This window comes from Agelaius phoeniceus, chromosome 3 (assembly GCF_051311805.1).
Source record: "Agelaius phoeniceus isolate bAgePho1 chromosome 3, bAgePho1.hap1, whole genome shotgun sequence".
Lineage (NCBI taxonomy): Eukaryota > Metazoa > Chordata > Aves > Passeriformes > Icteridae > Agelaius > Agelaius phoeniceus.
Window position 1 is genome coordinate 79,720,230 of NC_135267.1, and position 16,693 is coordinate 79,736,922.

At 39.7% G+C, this 16,693-nt stretch overlaps 1 protein-coding gene across 1 annotated transcript; it reads left to right on the forward strand.

The window, feature by feature from the left end:
- Nucleotides 1–925: 925 nt before the first annotated feature.
- Nucleotides 926–13,260, forward strand: LOC129118297 (plasminogen-like). Its single transcript, XM_054629627.2, has 11 exons — nucleotides 926–974; nucleotides 3,779–3,914; nucleotides 4,552–4,658; nucleotides 5,704–5,818; nucleotides 6,852–7,015; nucleotides 7,580–7,709; nucleotides 7,832–7,950; nucleotides 9,411–9,573; nucleotides 10,430–10,560; nucleotides 11,391–11,550; nucleotides 13,053–13,260. The coding sequence occupies exons 1-11, from the start codon at nucleotides 926–928 to the stop codon at nucleotides 13,258–13,260; spliced, it is 1,482 nt and encodes a 493-aa protein (XP_054485602.2).
- Nucleotides 13,261–16,693: the final 3,433 nt, after the last annotated feature.

Consider the following 16,693-nt stretch of genomic DNA (forward strand, 5'->3'; position numbering starts at 1 on the left):
GCCACTGCCTTTACCCGGGTGACTCCCAGCGCAGAGGGGAATATGCAAGGCTCCCACCTTCCTCCCACCCAATCCCAGCTAAAGGCTACCCTGACTATCCAGACAGGCCAGTGGAAACTCCTGAAGGCACTATGGCTGGCAATGCCTGGCTTGCCTTAGCTGAGCCCCATGGGGTTAACAGATGTGACAGATGTTGCTGAAATGCATGGGGCACCCTGCACACACCCTGAGGTCTGGGCAGACTTGAGATATGAGCAGCTTTGCCTGGAGGCCAAAGGCACATCATACACTGAACCTAAGTTATGAACAACCTCCCAAGTCATGAACAACAAAAACTAAACCAGAAACAGAAAAGGCCTGAGGGAAGTATCTTTTTTCCTCCAGAAAGGGCATGGGAGGGTGTTAAAAACAATTCTGATAAGAAGTTAGCATTCTCAGGGTCTGTTTTGGGGGACTGACTTACACAGGAGCACAAGTCAGCAGCAGTTTCAATCTAAAGCAGTCCAAGTCTCTGACTGGAAATACCATTGAGATCTAAAGCTGAATACCCAGGACTATATAGAATTAGGTGTGTGGACTGTGTCTTGTTCCCATACTTTCCACCACTATGATTCTCATCTTTACCTTAACAAAGTGATGCCAATCAATCTGAGAAAAAAAAAAACAAAAAACAACAAAAAAAACCAAACATGTCCCAGAAAAGAAGAAAGTGCCTTCACATTTCCCAGTATACAGTAGAAATTATTGAGCCTGATTTGGTAATCCATCCAATTCAAGGTTGTTTTGATAGCAGGGGGGGCACAGCACAGGAGAATGATTAACTTAATCCTCCTGTCTTGTTTGTTTGATGCTGCCTCACTCCAGTGCGAGTCAATAAAACTTTGTGCACCCACAGACACTTCCAGCACCCACCAGCTGGGCCAAAATGGGGATTAGCAAAGCTGCCTTTCTCTTCCTTTTCTTGCTCAGCTCAGGTAAGAGCCCTTTGCCTTCTGCTTGCCTGGTTGGGACTGGGGCCAAACGCTAGCAGGCTCTGTGTGGTGAAGGTAGGTCCCCAAGTCAATGTGTCACTCCTTGCCTGGACAATGATGGGTTTGGGCCTAGCTGGTCAGAAAGAGCTGTTGTTGAGCAAAGAGAGAGCTGTGGTTGCCCCAGGGTTGTGTTCATTAGCAACAGCAGAAGACCAGCTGCCTTGGTGCCTGCATGGGCAACTAATGGCCCCAGGCAGACCTTTCCCATGGCCAGAGATGTGGGCACCCTTGGGAAGCAGCCTGTCAAAGGCTTGTGCAAAAGCCACAGCAGTCAGTCAGAAGTTAGCTCTAATTTCAGCAGGCTTTGGATCAAACGCTAAAGGTAAAGCTGTGTTTACTGCCAAGCATTGTTAAGCACAGTGATACTGATTTTCATCCTTTATGACAGGAGTTTTAAAGCTTTGAAATGGAATATTTTAAACAAAATTAAAAATTAAAAGGCTTCTTTATATTCAAACAATTTCACATTTGCTGTTGTCAAACACAATGAAGTGTTCTCCCTTATTCTTCCTGAGGGCACTAGGTAGAAATTTACTCCCCAGTAACCTAGATCACCTTCTCCAGGAATATGTCCAGAATCCTTTCTTACAGTTCCAAAAGATGATAGGTGTTCCACTGATGGTAATATATGGATTTCAAGCTTATCTACAAATTCTGTAAATAAATACTCTATATGCTGTAAATATTTCAATCGGATTTCAATCAGATACCATACTCTCTTGTACTTTGAAATTATGTATAATTGCATGGCACTTAAATGACTTTTTAAAAGTACTGATAAATACATATCAGTACAGTTTTTATGAGTTTTTAATAGTTCAGGTCAGAATACCAGGGACATATCATTGTGTGATTGTACAAGGTGGCAAAAGACAACTGAGAAAGTGGGGGGTTTTATTTGTTCATTGTTATCAGCTCTAGCTGACTTGCTCAAAAGTGATGGTCCACAACTACCTTAAAGCCAATTTTTATATCTTCTGTGTTAGTATTGGTCAAATCTGGAAAGATGCTTATGGAAATTAAGAAATTTGTTTGTTCACATGCATTTGAATATTCTGTTCAATTATCCTATGCAATATCTGGGTTTATATAGATTTTTGTTGGACTAATATACTCCCTGATACATTTAAAATCTCTTATATTCTTTTATTAAGTTTCCATTTTGCAGTGTTTTTAAGGCAACCAGCATCACCTTTTCTTTTCTATTATCTAAGTTTCTGCCAATCTATGTTGACTTTTATTTTATACGTCATCCAAATTCCCACTTATTCATTCTCAATCCAACTGCAATAATTTTTTTCTTATAGTCACTGAAAAGGAATAGTATCTAAAGTAGAGCTCTTTGAAAAAATACAGAATTTTAAGATGAGTAAATAAAATTTGGAAAAGAGAATTTTCTTTTTCTGGTCCCCTGGAAAAGTGGCCTCAGTTAAATTAGGAAAAAATTCAGGAAAGGAAGCACTTGTCTATTAATTCCATCAGGAGAAATTAGTGGGCTAGGCTATTGGTGCTCTGCATAGCCCTACTGTAACAGTAAGACTAGATAGGGGAAGCCTCAGTGTCAGGGATTTCTTGAACCATGCAGGTTTTATAGCATTGAGCCAACTCTGCCCTCAGGCAATGCATAATCTTATTTTCATTAGTGGCCAAAATATCTTTTATTTTGTGTGAATCTGTGTCATATGGAGGTAGGTGATGAATGGCCCATATATCATGGGAATTAGTAACACTGGAGTGATGTTGCAGTGAATTCAGCCCTAATATGAGTGTGTAAATGAAAAATTCACAACATTACCTGTGAGCATGCTGTATAAAATTATGAACTTCCTGCATCTGTCAATAATAATGTATATTGAAAAAAATGAAATAATTAAACCATATGACTAATTAAACTCACTTGTGCAACACTGTAACCTGATGCTGGAGATGGAAATAAACTCTTGTAGAAATTAGAAACAGAAATATACAATCATTTTAGACATAAAAAGAAAAAATCAATTAGGTGGTAAACTCTATTGTGAGCTACAGTATTTTAGAGGTGTGTTAGAATTATTAGCACGTAGATAATATAAATCTTATGCATATGTCACTTTCAGATCTAATAATACTAACTGATTTACTAATTTAAAATCTTGGGTTAATTTGTTGCAACAGAGATGTAGCCTGACAATTTCATTACTAAGTCTGCTCAACCCATTGCAATAAAACAATGGTGGGCATTGTAAAAGGCTGTATAGTAACTTTGTGATTGAGGTGTCTTGCTCTAGGGCAAGACATGTTGGGACAAACAGCTAGGCAGTGACCAATGAAGCTGCAGGGATTGCACAATTCACAGGTCATAATCTTCCATCCACCTAATTCGTGCTTCTCCAAAACCTTGATATGGGTATCACTTCCCTTCATCTTTCTCTGGTTGGTGTTGACACCACTTAGTCTCTCTCTCCATTCCCCCTCACTCTTGTTTCCCATATTTTGCTTTTCGCTTCAAACGCATGCATAACTCTAATCAGAATTGCCTCTATATCTTTCTTCTGCCTCTTTCTTCCCATGACATGTTGCAGTCATTCAGCTGTGACTCTGTCAAGAGACAGAAATAACCGCAGAGTTTATCATCTTTTACCCAGAATTATGCAAAATAAATTGTCTTCACCTGTCCAAGCTACATGGAAAATGGGACTGAAATACAGACATCTTCTTAACTGCAGAATTCTCATTTGTAATGTCTGATTCCTTTCCTTCCCTTCTAGTGAAAGGAGATATACTGGATGACTATTCAAGAACAGATGGTGTTTGGATACTTACTCGAAACAAACAGTTTTACAAGACAAATAATGAAAAAGAATGCGCAGACAAATGTGAAGCTGAAAGAAATTTTACCTGCAGGTAATCTCTGTTGAATCTTAAGACTGTGCCATTGCGGGTGTCTGCATATCAATGATATGTTCCTACCTTTACTCAGAACCTCATCCCCATTCTGCTGCAGGTCTGCCTGCAGCAGTGTCTCCCATGCTGTGCCTTTAGCTTGTGACTTATCTCCAGCCATAAATTACCACAAGATCAAATAAAGAGAGGATTTACAATGTACTGCTCATTTTATAGTAAATACTCAAGTTCCCATTCTTATCCAACATTACATGGAGAGCTGATTGAGCCTCTCTAGCTGGATGCTGCTTTGTTTCATATGAGTCCAAGGTTTCTAGTTCATTGTAGGGACAGTAACTAACCTGAGCAGCTAGGATGATGTTGATAATGTTTTGCCAATGCAGTTTCTAGTTCCCCACACAATAATTTATTCATGAAGTCATATATCCTGAATAAGTGAGCCACTTGAGAGTAGTAGATAAACCTAACCTCTTACTTGTCTAAAATACTGAGTGCAGTATCTGAAAGATAAGAATGAATATAAGACAGTGCTAGCAAATTAATAATTTATAGAAAAATACTTATAAGTTTAATAATTTGAAATTAATTTAAAATATTGCTTCCTATGTCAAAATTGCTTCCTTCTCAATTTCAACAGGGCTTTCCTATTCACCAGGAAAAAGCTACAGTGTTTAACACTGGCTGAAAATGCTAAAATGACAGTGACATTTGCCAGCACAGACACAGTTCTTTATGAGAAGATAAGTATGTGTACAGTAAGACGTAACATATTTACTCATCAAGCCTATTCTAATGGCATCCTTCTCTTCCCTGCTGCAGTGCTGGAGCAAATCCCTCTCTAGGGCAGAAAACTAATAGAGAATTTGGGGGCCAAACAGGAAGAAGCCACATTACTAAAAATGCTGTTTAAGAGGGATCAAATACCTAGGCCTAGATCCATGGTGGTCTCCATGTGCCATTTGAACTGGGAAGTTACTTGTTGCCTTCCTCCCAGACCCAGTTATATAGTCTTCATCTCCTCTCCCTGGGTGTCAGATGTGTCCAGCTTTATTATTTAGACAGGCTAAAATAATTTAGGAGGAACCCGTTTTTTCCTAGCAGATTGGTCTCCTGTCCTTGCTCTAACATTTCCATTTTATATTTTGAGGTTTGGGGAGATTCTTCTTGTACAAACAAGAATGGGGAAAAGGAAGGGGAAATCAAGATCACTGCCCTCAATAACTGGAGATTTACAGTGTCTGTTGCCAATAAAAGCACCATTGACATGATTTGTATGCTCTGTCTTGGAATCCCACTAGAAAAACACCTGGGAGAGTCCAAGGCTAAGATGAATCAAAAGTTTGGGGTCCTTATGTGATAAGTGCATTTTGATAACTAAGTATTTTCTGACTTAAAGGGATAGCTGGATGACACCCACACTGCAAATATGCTTATGAACAATGCCTATCCAAGAATCCCCAGCTACTGCTGAAAGACATTCCTATTTATCCCTGTATTATGATAGTATAAGCCTGCATTATTTTGCACATCAAAAACTTGATATAGCTGTCCTCTTTACTTGATTATATAGCTTCATAACAATGCTTCAGAAATGTTTATCTTTAGATGCCTAGTAGCTGTAACCAATTTATTTTAAAATACATTATAGAATGTTTGCAGGCACAAGAGGTTCAAAACATGAGTAAAACATGGTCCATCATGTACAGATGAGCCTCAGTTATATCTGCAGATTTTTGGTACCAATGAATGTTGTAACACCACTGAATTTACAAATTTGATTCCATTTCAGTTTACCTTATGCAGTGTAAAAGAGGGATTGGGACAGACTACAGAGGAACAGAAGCCAAGACTCAGAGGGGTATTCCATGCCAGAAGTGGGCAGAAAAAATACCCCACAAACCAAAGTATGTCCCTATTTACATTTCTTTTTGCTATTCTGAACCTTTTCCAAGTTTCCTCATCTTCATATATATATACACAGATTTATAGTGCAAGTTATCCAATCCTGTTGTCAGGTGACTTTTAGAAACAGCTTTATCTTTACCTGTCTTGTTACTTTTGACTCTACTGCAATGATCTGGATAAGGAAAGGATGCATTGTCAGCTAGAGAAGTTGTGACTAAAAGTGAGGTGTCTTAAGCAGATTAAATGCTCCTTCTCTCAACACGATGAAGATTTTTTGGTATTGGTAACAGTGGGGTCAGAATTACTCTCCTCTGTATAAAGTGATATCTGTCCAACTCTAGGTTCCTCCTACCTGCCATGCAGATAGTCAAAAAAAAAAAAAGTATCCAAGGACCAAATGGATCTGGCTAGGTAGAGTCTTCTCAGGGCTGGCTGCCATTGGGCTCACTGAAGCAAGTGGGGAAGCAGAGGACCCGTGTCCTCTCATCTATGTTGAAGTTTTTTAAAGAGAATATTTTGGTTTTATCTTAATTAAATACACTCGGATACTCTTGTTCAGATAATTTAAAAGTAATTTAGTCTTCTCTGGGAAGGTTGCTGTAGGAAGAAGCCTAGCTTCACTTGCTTCAGATCTGTGTGAGACCTAGTTGTGTTTGGTGAATAGTCTCTAGAAACACACAACTTTTAAAGCAGGTCCATTAAGACAAACACATGACAGAGCCACAGGTTGCAGTGAGCGGATTAGATCAACTGGATGCACATATTAAAGACAACAATTGTCCTTTGAGACTGTCATTGTCCTTACGGGCTGTAAGCTCACTTCTTACCAGCAACTGGGGCTAGGGAAAAAGCTACTAATAATTGTAGTTAGGAATGATTTTTCAGTTTTCATTTATGGCTTACAATGGGAAACCAGTTTCTCTCATTTTTACTGTGAATGAATAAAATTCCCAGCTAGATGAGCAGGTTGAACTTTTCCCTTCCACGCCACTAAAGTACTGGCATTAAAATAGAAATTTAATACTATTACAGTTATACACCTGAAAAACACCCCAATGCAGGGTTGGAAGAAAATTACTGCAGAAACCCTGATGCAGATGAAAATGGACCCTGGTGTTACACAACAGATCCTGCCACGAGATTTGATTACTGTGCCATCCCAGAGTGTGAGGACCAGGTCATGCACACTGGAGAAGGTATATTTACTTTTCAGAGAAGGGATGTTCAAATAGGTAATATTATTCCTGCTACTGTTTTGTGCTTTATTTCTACAGATTTTTTCAAATTAGAATTTAAATCAAGATGAACTTAAGAAGTTCTCAACAGAGAGGTTGTTTTCCTAATTGGCTTGAGTTATCAAAGTTATTTTGTAAATATGGAAGAACTAAATTTGCTGATATTGTTTGCTTTATCTTTATCTGTCTTACTACATTTTACTCTACTGGCAGAGAACTGCAATGATCTGGATAAGGACTATATTGCTCTTACACTAGTAATTTATTTAATTGTAACAAGGGTAAAGACTGACCCAAGTGCCGTGCAACACACTGAACTCCCATTGCTAATAGTACATACAGATACATGACAAATTCCTCCCTGCAAGGGAAACATACTCAGAAGCATTACTGATTTGGCCAGGCTGTAATGCACAGCTTTCTGAACTCCTTTCATTGTTAGCTGGAGCAAACCCCACTTGTCCTTTCAGCATAATCCTCCATGAATAGGCTGGTGTGTTCCTTGCTTCTTTTCCTTCTGCCTAGCACCTCTGGGAGAGTGCATGCAGTGTAATGGCGAGGATTACCACGGAGAAGTTTCCAGAACAGAGTCTGGACTGGAGTGCCAGCGCTGGGATGTGCAAGAGCCTCATATGCATGGATTTATCCTGAAACAGTGAGTGACACTCAGCACCAAATTCATTCCCCCAGAGCCTGGGAGAGCCTGCCTGCAGACAGCCTCATTGCTGCACGTGGCTGTTGCTGACTCCCAAGTTTCTCTCCATTTTCAATGTACAGCTATCCAGAGAAGGATCTGAAGATGAATTATTGCCGCAATCCTGATGGTGAACTTCGGCCCTGGTGTTTCACTACCAACCCGAATAAACGCTGGGAATATTGCAACATTCCTCGGTGCAGTGAGTCTGATTTCCTGAGATCGCTCCAGAGGGTAGCTCATTAAAATTATGCAGGGAGGGGAAAGAAAAGAAACCGCAGTTCTGAGTAACCTACAGGTATCTCTGTGAATCAGGGAAAGTGCACATAATTAACAGAATCACTCATTAAATTTCTATAATGTAAAATCATGTATGGTCAGTGAGGCTGAAGGTGTCATAAAGTGCAGTACGGCCAAAGATGTTACGGGAAACCATAATTTGCCTTTAACCATTTTATTTTTCATCTTACCTGGGAGGCAAGACATTAAGGTTAAATCAGGTGGTAGTTTACTGTTGATCTGCTAACTCATAGAAATCATCTAAATTACCATGTGGCTATACTGTGATATTTTATCTGGGTCTGATCTGCACAGCCAGCACTGCCTTTTTCTTAGCAAGGTATGAATCTTGAGAAACAGGTTCAGGCCTCAGGAGAAAAACCTGGCTTATCAGTGAGCTAGCTTAACCCATTAAGTTGAGCACACTAAATCTGGATATTTCCAAGGCACTGAATTAAGAGGTAACATTCCCTATTGTAGAACTAGATTGCACTTCAAGAAAAAACAATTATAAGTGTGTCTTTTCTCTCTAGAGATTGCTTTCTTATGTATCTGCACTTGCCAGTGCTCTAAGCAGTGGTGTGTGTTTGCTATATGTAGTTCTCTTAGCATGCTCAATTACTGATGACAGAATAACTCTTTATAGACTTTTCTATGATAAATTGTGACAGTTACCATAGCATTTCCATCCTGTGCATAAAACTTAAAGTTTAAGGAACATACCAACCTTTTAGGGTCATACTCATGTCCTTAGGGAATTCTGTATAAGTATTTGCTGTAAGTTCATTTTCCATTTGCCCTCTGCAGGTTCTGTGCCTCTGATCATTACTCTTGTTTTATTTGCTGTTCCCTACATGGCAGACCATCTCACTTTCTTACTTTTTTTCACTATTCCTTCTGTCCCTCTTCCCCAGTACACCGACTCCAGAGGTTTAGCTCTGGAGGCTGCTCTGCTTTCTCTCACAATTTCTTCTTGGTCCTTTCTGCCCTTCCACACTACCTGTGTGTATTGTATTATTGTTATACAATACTCAATAAAACTCCATCTCACTCAGGTTTACAAGACTGTGCAAGACTACTCACTGCCTTTCCTGCTCTGCTCTCAGGGGACAGTGGGCACAGAGTCTGGCTCAACCCAGCCAAGTTATTTACTGGCTGCTGTAAAAGGGCACACACAGGACATCCATCTGGCAGTCTGGAGGCCCATAAAAATGTCCTCTTTGATTTTAACTTGGCTTTTAACCAGTGCAACCTCTGCTGAAAGAAAAAAATACATCTTCAACATTACCAAAACAAAGGCATTTATATATTTTTGAAAGCACTACTTAACAATATTTTCCTCCCCTTCCCTTTCCTTTTCTTTTTCTTCTTTCCCTGTAACAGCTACACCCCCACCAGTCTCTGGCCTGGACTCCCAGTGTCTTTCAGGGAGAGGAGAAGACTATCGAGGAAGAATAGCCATCACTGAGTCAGGAAATGCCTGTCAACACTGGAACACGCAGTTTCCTCACAAACACGGCTGGGTTCCTGACAGATACCCCTGCAAGTATGCTGAGCCTCATCATTCTAACAAATACCAAAGAACAGTTGTTCCCTACTAATCCAGATGCAGAGGCAAGAGGAGGACAGGTTTTCCTCTTTTATGCTGTTAAGTTGTAATTCTCACTGTTTGTCAGTGCTCATTACTTCTGTTCAGGTCTTGCTCTTCATATTTTTTCTGCCTCCCTGTTTATTCTGATGCATTTTTCTCACTTGTCTCCTCCACATCCCACAGCAGAGCTATAGTTAGTTCACTACTTTTATGCTAAAAATCCTTTGGCTGTGTTTTGGCACATCTTCAATGTGTTACTCTTCTGAAGAGTGATGATCCAAGGACAACATACTCCCATACATCCTTGTGCTCCAAGGTCAGAGGAGCTGGGTTTGCAGAGCATTACTGATGTGCAGGAATGGCTGGAACTGACCTGGTTTATAGCTCTGTAGTTTGATCCTGCAAGTTTTCCTAGGGAGCTGGAACCCTGTACGCTCTCACAGGGCAGAAAGCAGTGTGCACCAGTGTTCCTATGTACACATTCCAGCCTTGCCTGGCTCTTACTGTAATCTCAGGGATATCAGTGCCTTGTGTTTTGAAGTCAGCTCTTACTGCTGCATCTTGACCTCAACAACAAGAGCAGAAAGTGTAAGCATCGGAAAAGTTCTTCCTATACCTTCAGCATTCAGACTGCAAAGTTAAAGACCATTGATTAGTCCCAGAGGAGTGATGCATGGGTTAACCAATCTCCAAAAGGAATAAATATACCACTGAGTTGAATTCTGCATGCAGTAGTTCTAATAGTCATGCACACAACTCTTCTAGATTTCTGTGACTGGTTTAAAGTCAGCATTCCTGTTTCTTGTTTAAGGGGCTTAGAGGAAAACTACTGCAGAAACCCTGATGGAGAGAAGAAGCCTTGGTGCTACACCACCAACAGCAACATTAGATGGGAATATTGCACAATTCCTCCCTGTGACAGAACAGAACAAGGGATTGCTGGTATGAATAGTGGACTGTAACTGAGATAAGGACTTTAAAACAGTGAAAGATTCATTGTTTCATATTATAAATGTGCTAAATCTCTTTTTTTTTTTTTCAGTCACTTTATCACTCTTAATGTTTGTCTGCCTGGCATGTTGCAAAATCTGCCAAATATTAAACTTTGAGTGGTTAGGGAAATACAGTGAAAGGTACAAATTACAAGCGGAATTGACAGAAGAGTTACAGGATGAAAGATATTTATGTTTTTATATTCCTTTCTTTCCAAAGGTAGGCCATTTATAGCAAATTCAATGAAAAACTAAAAGGTTTAAAGGGATAAAAAATTGCTAAACAAAATTAACTCCTATTTTTAGAAGTTAACCACAAATGAGGCAACAAGAGCTTTCAATGCAATTAAAAATCACATTGAAACATTCATTCATTTAAGCACAAAATTAGCAAGAAAGTCTTACAATCCAAAGGATAATAGAGAGACTGAAGTTTAACATGTCTGTTTGAGAAATATCATGGGCAAAATCACCAGTATCTAATCTTTGAGGATTTTGCATGAGAACTTTCTTATCTTTAATTCTGACACGTTCACTTACGCCAAAATGAAAGTGGTGAACCCTTCACTGAAAAACATCTAATGTAAGATGTTAAAACTGAAAGTTTTCTCAGTATCTTTGGAAATGCCCTTCTGCTGCAGGTGTGATGACTTCACTGGATATTGTCTGCATAAACGAGTCATTCATTTTGTCATCCTGTGTGTTTGAGGTTTCTTGTGCCTGCTCAGTAAGAACATTAAAAGTACGATGCCAAAGACCAGTTTCTGTTGTTTGCTGCAGATGTGCCTGTACAAGCTCCCCTAGCAGAGGAGTGCTACCGAGGCAAAGGGCAGAGTTATCGTGGCACAACTTCTGTCACTGTATCAGGGAAGAAGTGCCAGGCCTGGAGCTCCATGTTCCCTCACAGGCATATAAAAACCCCAGAGAGATTCCCGGACGCGTACGTTTATCTCACCTGTTCTCGCTTTCTCTGGCAATAACTGCTGCTGGTTGTATTATCCTTGCACAGCTATGCTTTAAAACACTGCTAGGGAATATATCAATAAAAGAGAACTTTTCTAAGATACAGAAATGTTTTCTGTTAGTCTCGTTTGTAAGAATTGTGTTTTCTTGTTATCCAAATTCTGAGTAAAATACAGCTGTGTCCCTTACTCTTAAATATGATCTTCTGCAAGCAACACCAGGAGACTTGCATCAAGAGACAAGGCATCTACTGAAATATGTGTTTTGTTTATGAATTTGAGACTTGCTGTTGTGGCCTTTCTAATGATTTAATCTGGGCAGGACACATCATTTATGATACAAAAAACCCAGTCAGATAGGTCATGCTTAGAAATGCCAACTAAGTGTTCTTTGCCATTGGAATTGGGCACCCAGAATTGTGTGCACTGAAATTCCCCCTTGATTTATCCTCTTCAGATTAACAAACTGCACCAGGAATGACTGGAGCAGTGACAAGCTAACCAAAATCACTAATGTGCCAGTTTTTAGTAAGGGCAGGAGAGCAAAAGGATTACAGGAGCAATTGTGAGGAAACCTATCATGCTTAGTGGATTATGAGTAGGAAGATTGATACTTTTCTAATTTTTTGCCCTTTTTATGCTGTCACGCTAAATAATTTGAAATTTTCAGTTCTATTTTGGCACGAAAAAGCTGGAATATCCTCAGAGGGGATGATATCTTTCAAAAACATTTTAGGAAATTAAAACCAAGCTGGGAAAATGTGGAATTTATGTGTTCTGTCATATTCAGAGAAAAAGCATTTCAGTTATTTTTTATTCTGAGACCATGCTGTGATTTAGGAGGGGGAAATACTGCAACTCTGCAAATTATTGAAAAGAGAAATTCTACTCCCCCATGCCCCAGCCAGCACAGACATGGGATTCCTCTCACTGAAGTCAGTAGAGGACTACCCCATTCAGTAGAAATGGGGTTTTGGGGTGTAAGAGGGGATCAATTGCATAAGCATTTGTTTGCCATTCTTCTGAATATGAGAAGGAACCTTTTAACATTTAAAAATTTTTGGAAAATACTAAGTTCCCTGCAATAGTATGAATTTTCTTGCATATTTATTACTAATTCACACATTCTGACAATTGTGTATGCTTACACACACCTACTTGTAAATTTTTTTTAATTGCCATGTAGGGTAATTATTTAGGTATTAGTACATTGAAATATTATAGCCAGATATAAGCCAGTAGTTGAATTGTTTCCTTATGCATAAATATATTCAGGATTCCAATGCACATGTGAAATACAACTCTTCACTAGCATCACAACCACTGATGTTCTTGCTGGTAATAGGATATCTGGCCAAAAGGAAGACCAATAAATCTATTATTTGTACATAGTAGATGCACATAGTACATTCTTTTGTCAAGATATTCCTGTGCTTACTTTCAGTCTTATGCAGCATGACTGTTGACTTTATTTGTGCAGGGATTTGAGGGACAACTATTGTAGAAACCCAGATGGTGACAGCAGCCCGTGGTGTTTCACCACTGACCCCAACACGATATGGGAGTACTGCAAACTCAAGAGGTGTAATGATCATGCACAAGAGCCTGCATCGAATGCCTCCCCTGGAATGATGGAACAAAACATTGGCTGGACTACACCCACCACATCTGGTAACAGCTGGCTATAAGCATCACCTCCTGTAGTGTCTATGGTAAAGGAAATAGCAACCTATCAAAATTATTCTTGAGTGTCATGGTTTAACCACAGCCAGAAACTAAGTACCATGCAGCTGCTCACTCATTCCCCCATCCCTTCTTTAATGGGAAGGAGAATTTTGAAAAAGTAAGGCTCATGAGATAAGAATAGTATAATAATTGAAACAAAATGATGTGCAATAACTACAATAATAATAGTGGCGATAATAATAGTAATAATTGTAATGAAAACATGAGAGAGAGATAAAACCCAAGGAACAAAAGTGATGCCCAATACAATTGCTGACCAATGCCCAGCCTGTCCCTGAGCAGCAATTAGTGGCTCCATCCAGTGCATGTAATGCTTATGCATGTTGTTCTATGGGATGGAACATCCCTGTGGCCAGGCCAGGTCAGCTGTCCTGGTCGTGCTTCTGCCCAGCTTCTTGTGCACCTCCTCACTGGCAGAGAAGGGAAGCTGAAAAGTCCTTGAGTTAGCGTAAGCACTACGTAGTAACAACCAAAATATCAGTGTTATAACTTCTATTCTGATATTAAACCTAAAACACGGCACTCTACCAGCTACTAAGAAGAAAATTAACTCTATCTAAGCCAAAACCAGTTCACTGACTAGGCTTGCAATGTAACAATTACATCCCTCCTGCATCTCTCTGATCTGTACTGCTGCATTTTGCAGCAAGTGCTCTCTAGTTAGTATATATCCTGTAGCCTATGTCATTTTACAGTGCATTCTGAAGGAATTCACCTTTTTCATTTAGGTAAACAAGAGGAAAAAGACATTTCTAGTATTTCTCCAGCTGTGTGCTATTGAAATATGTGACTTTTATTATCATAAGAATTTTGCTTGTGTTGTGCTTTATGTTTTCAGGAGGGTGACCTTAGCTTGTATTGTTCAAAGGCAGATTTGTTTTTCAAAATTAGATAAATGAGGTTTTGCTCTGTCCTGTTTTGTTACTTCTTTAATTGACAGCTCACATTTGTCAAAGTAGTATGACATTTCTTAAAGTATAGTGGAGCTTTGCATGAGTTACTTATTTTGCAAATAAAGGTGGTAGGGTTGAACAAAAGAGACATTTCTAAATTGAGTTGGGTGCTCTTCTTACATTCAGCAGAAAAGAAGAACCTGTAGCAAAGTCCTTGGAAGCAAAAGTTGCTCCTTCAGTCTAATGGGCTGCTGAAATATGTTTCTCTCATGAAAGTGCTCACTGATACCAATTTAGCAAAAATCTTGAAGTCTTTCCTGATATTAGCAATAGGTTACAGAAAATGTTTAGCCTAAAGTTCCTTGATATCAATATATAATCACCCTGGATTTATGAATGGAAGTGTTAAAAATCATTAATTTTGTGGTGAATTTACTTTGGGAAGCATAGATAACTGTGGGGTAAGAATAATCTAATTTTGACTATAAGCAGGTAAATGCATGTAATTTGGACTTTCAAGGCTCAGAAATAGTTTCAGAAGCTCAACATTTCTGCATGAAGCCTAGGAACTGAGGTATACACAGCATTTTTTTTTCCTTAACCCACACAGTCAATCAGAAAAGCAGGAAAATTGTGTAAGGTAATATCTTACTCATATTAGCCCAGTGTTGTGAATATCCCACTCACCCGAAGCAAAGCCTGTAATATACTGAATATACTGTATATATACTGTAATATACTGACTTAGAGACTGTGGGCAGTGTGTTCATTGGTAGAGTCAAAAATCATCAGACACAGGTATTCATATCCTGCTATGCCTGCATTTCAAGGAATTTAAAGCATTCAGTTAAATTATTTGTCCAGATCACGTAGATCGGGGATATGGAAAATTAGGAAAGTTCCATTTTTTTGTGTGTAATTGATCTCACAGTGATCTGGGGATGTACTCACACCCATGACTGGTGGATCTTCAGACCAAGAGCATGGCCTGGATGCTTAGAGACAAGGGGTCTTTCACCCCCAATTATTTTACTCCAGCAAGTCTAATAAAACACTTTCTCTCTCTACAGTCCTTGTGTCAGTCACATTTTAAAGCCTTTGGAACTACAATATTATTCCTGCCAGTGTTTTGCTGTTTGCATGGCTAGTGTCCCCATTACTAGAGAAGTTACTTCATACTCTCTTTTCCTCCCTAGGCTGAAGTTGGAGAACATCTGGTCTGCCAAGAGAAGAACGGATTTGTCCAATATGGAGTCACCTCTTGGGGACTGGACTGTACCCAACCATCAAAGCCTGGTTTTGCCCAATTTCCTGGTTTTGTTTCTTGGATCAAGAATGCAGTGGCTTCCCACTGAATCTGGATGCTGGCTAATTTTTCTGGAAAGTAGTCCCTGTGTCAGAAACAACATTCCAAGTATGGTTTTATGACTGGTTTTAAAAAGTATGTAATAATTCATACGAATTCTAAATAAATACCTCTATTGGCTGAGTGTAAGTAGCTATTGCAAAGCAGTAGCCAAGCTGAGCAATTGTTACTGTCTGTCAGAGTGTCCCAGTTGTACCTGTGTGATTCAACATGGTTGCATGTGACAGCAGCTGTAAGGTTCCTACTTCACCCCTGTTACACCCCAAATACTTACTCCAGGAATTAAATTGAAGGTTCCTTTACACTAGTTGGCACAAAGAGAAATCCCAACCAGATACTCTCAAGAGGTGAAAAATCACAAAAAAGCTCACTGGCAAAAGCACAGAAAATAAAGGGACCTTGGCAAAAGGAATAAATATGACACCATATTCACCTATCATAGCAGTACTTAGCATTTACTTAGCCCATTTCACCTAGAAACCTTTAAAACTATGAGATCTTACATTACCCACAAAGTTCCGTGAAAGGAGAATTACGATAAGAAAGAGAGAGAGACAGAGAAAGAAAGACAGAAAGACAGAAGAGATTTAGAAGAACACATATGGAGCTACCACCTCCTAGGATTCCATTGGGGGTGAGATAGGAACTCCAGGAAGCTGGCAGGGTCCAGACCATGTGCTGGCCCTGTGCTCCATTAAGCCTCCATGGATCTTTCCCCTGAGGAGAGACTTCCAGTCGCTTGGCCAGTCAGGGGCTGGGTTAGCACCACACCCCCATGTCAGTGATTGATTGATTGATTGATTGACAGCTCTGCCAGGGCTGAGGGGTCTGGGGGCAGGGCCGGGCACCACCTCACCTAGCAGCACATAAGCAAGCATTTCAAGCACCCCAAAAAGTGGCTGAGGACGCTAAACTTACCCAGCCTCTGACAAGGATCTTGCATCTCAAAACATCAATGAGGACCACAGCACTGGGACCTTTCCTCTTTTGGTCTCATCAGGGTCCCATCTAGCAGGCAGAGTAGAAAGGAAAGAGGAAAGCATATTGAAACTCCTATAAAGGGCAATTGATATACCAATAAAACATAATTAACATCTTTTTATACAGTTCTTTTCC

Coding starts and splice junctions, on each gene's coding strand:
- LOC129118297 (XM_054629627.2), top strand. CDS start 926: ATGGGGATTAGCAAAGCTGCCTTTCTCTTCCTTTTCTTGCTCAGCTCA. Junction 975..3,778: donor CCTTTTCTTGCTCAGCTCAG/GTAAGAGCCCTT, acceptor CTTCCCTTCTAG/TGAAAGGAGATATACTGGAT. Junction 10,561..11,390: donor AACAGAACAAGGGATTGCTG/GTATGAATAGTG, acceptor TGTTTGCTGCAG/ATGTGCCTGTACAAGCTCCC.